This window comes from Notothenia coriiceps, unplaced genomic scaffold, assembly GCF_000735185.1.
Source record: "Notothenia coriiceps isolate Sejong01 unplaced genomic scaffold, NC01 NC01_scaffold00037287, whole genome shotgun sequence".
In the NCBI taxonomy this organism is placed as follows: domain Eukaryota; kingdom Metazoa; phylum Chordata; class Actinopteri; order Perciformes; family Nototheniidae; genus Notothenia; species Notothenia coriiceps.
In genome coordinates, this window is record NW_011369988.1 from 1 (window position 1) to 1,699 (window position 1,699).

The 1,699-nt window shown below is 46.3% G+C and overlaps 1 protein-coding gene across 1 annotated transcript; it reads left to right on the forward strand.

Annotated features, from left to right (window-relative positions):
- The first annotated feature begins 156 nt into the window (after window positions 1-156).
- LOC104967434 (protein TsetseEP-like) lies at window positions 157-1,019 on the forward strand. The gene is made up of 3 exons (XM_010796879.1): window positions 157-227; window positions 315-428; window positions 715-1,019. Exons 1-3 carry the CDS (start codon window positions 191-193, stop codon window positions 1,005-1,007), a joined length of 444 nt encoding a protein of 147 aa, XP_010795181.1. The 5' UTR covers window positions 157-190; the 3' UTR covers window positions 1,008-1,019.
- The last annotated feature ends 680 nt before the right edge of the window (window positions 1,020-1,699 follow it).

Here is a 1,699-nt window from a genome sequence, read left to right on the forward strand (position 1 = left end):
AACTAGTATGTGTGTGTAGTGTAGTTGTGTGTGTCGTGTGTGTGTGTGTGTGTGTGTGTGTGTGTGTGTGTGTGTGTGTGTGTGTGTGTGTGTGTGTGTGTGTGTGTGTGTGTGTGTGTGTGTGTGTGTGTGTGTGTGTGTGTGTAGGGGGCGGAGTCGAGGTCGAGCCCAGGTAGATGATGAAGAGAGTATGGACGCCACGGAGAAAAACCCCCCCCAGAAGACAGGTGAGTTTACCTGAGCTTCTCTGATGATTAGTCTCATCTTCATTGAGTTCACGTTGATTGATTAAGTGTGTGTGTGTGTGCACACAGAGATGAAGGAGAAGACAACAGGACGTCGTCGCTCCACCTCCAGGAGGAAGTCCAACACAAACCCAGAACCTGATCCCAGTCCAGAACCAGAGACAGAGCCGGACCCCGACCTAGGTCAGTGGAGTTTCATTTTGTTAATTTAATACTTTTTTAACCTATTTTTTATTTTGTTTGTCTTATAATTTATATTTTTTTTAACCAGCCAATATCATTTCAAGGTAGCTCCTTTCTTTCTGCATCAGACACATTTGTATTCCTTATTATTTATTATAGGAATAAACTAAATAAGCACGAATTAAAAATAATTTTCTTTTTAACTTTTTTTATTTTGATATAAAGGATATTGTTTTAATTCAGTTATAGTTCCCATTAATAACCCTTCCCCTGACCCCTCTCTCAGCGCCACCGGCCCCCAGTCCTGCTCCAGCTTCCAGTCCAGAGAAGGAGCCTCCCGTCAGACCCTCTTCCCCAGACCTGATCCCAGTCCAGAGCCCTGGTCCTGGGGAGGAAGAGGAGGAGGAGGTCCAGCCAATCCTTAGCCCCGCCCCTGTGGATCAGAGCCCCGCCCCCTCCAGTACTCCAGCCTCCCCCTGCCCCCCACTGGAGGACGAGGACTCTCTCTCTCCCCTCTTCCAGCTGTCGGACGAAGGGGGATCGCCCACCCCCAGTTTGGGACACACCAAAAAACGGTGAGACTGTGTGTGTGTGCTGAACGTGTGTGTGTGTGCTGAAAGTGTGTGTGTGTGCTGAACGTGTGTGTGTGTGCTGAACGTGTGTGTGTGTGCTGAACGTGTGTGTGTGTGCTGAACGTGTGTGTGTGTGCTGAACGTGTAACCTAATAGGACGCCTAGTGCTGTGTACCTGGACTCACATTCAGGTTCAGGTCCGGACTCAAGTCCAGAGGTTCAGGTTCAGGTCCGGACTTATAAGTCCGGACTTGTGTCAAGTTGTGTGAGTAACTAAAGTGAACTTATTGTGAGCTAATTATCAATTGAAAATAAACTCATAATCAACTCAAATTCAAACTCGTCAGGTTTATTGTGCCCCCTTCCAACTTGTGTACACCATGTCTTTTCTAGAACTCTACATGTGTTACTAACTACACAACACAACTACATACATAGTGATGTACATACAAGACTCAATATGCAAGAGTACAAGTCTATGTGTTCTTGTTCAAGAACAACAGCATATTGACATTGTCTGGGTGAAGTGTTGCTCTTTCAGACACTATATCACCATACATACAAAGGAGTTAGCTTAGCTACACTACCATATATGGCAACCAGTATCCCACGCTGTCAGTGTCCACTATGTCTAAGCCAGCTTCCCTTGACGTCACACAGATCTCGCGAGCAGTTGCGATATTTTGCGAGACTTCGTGA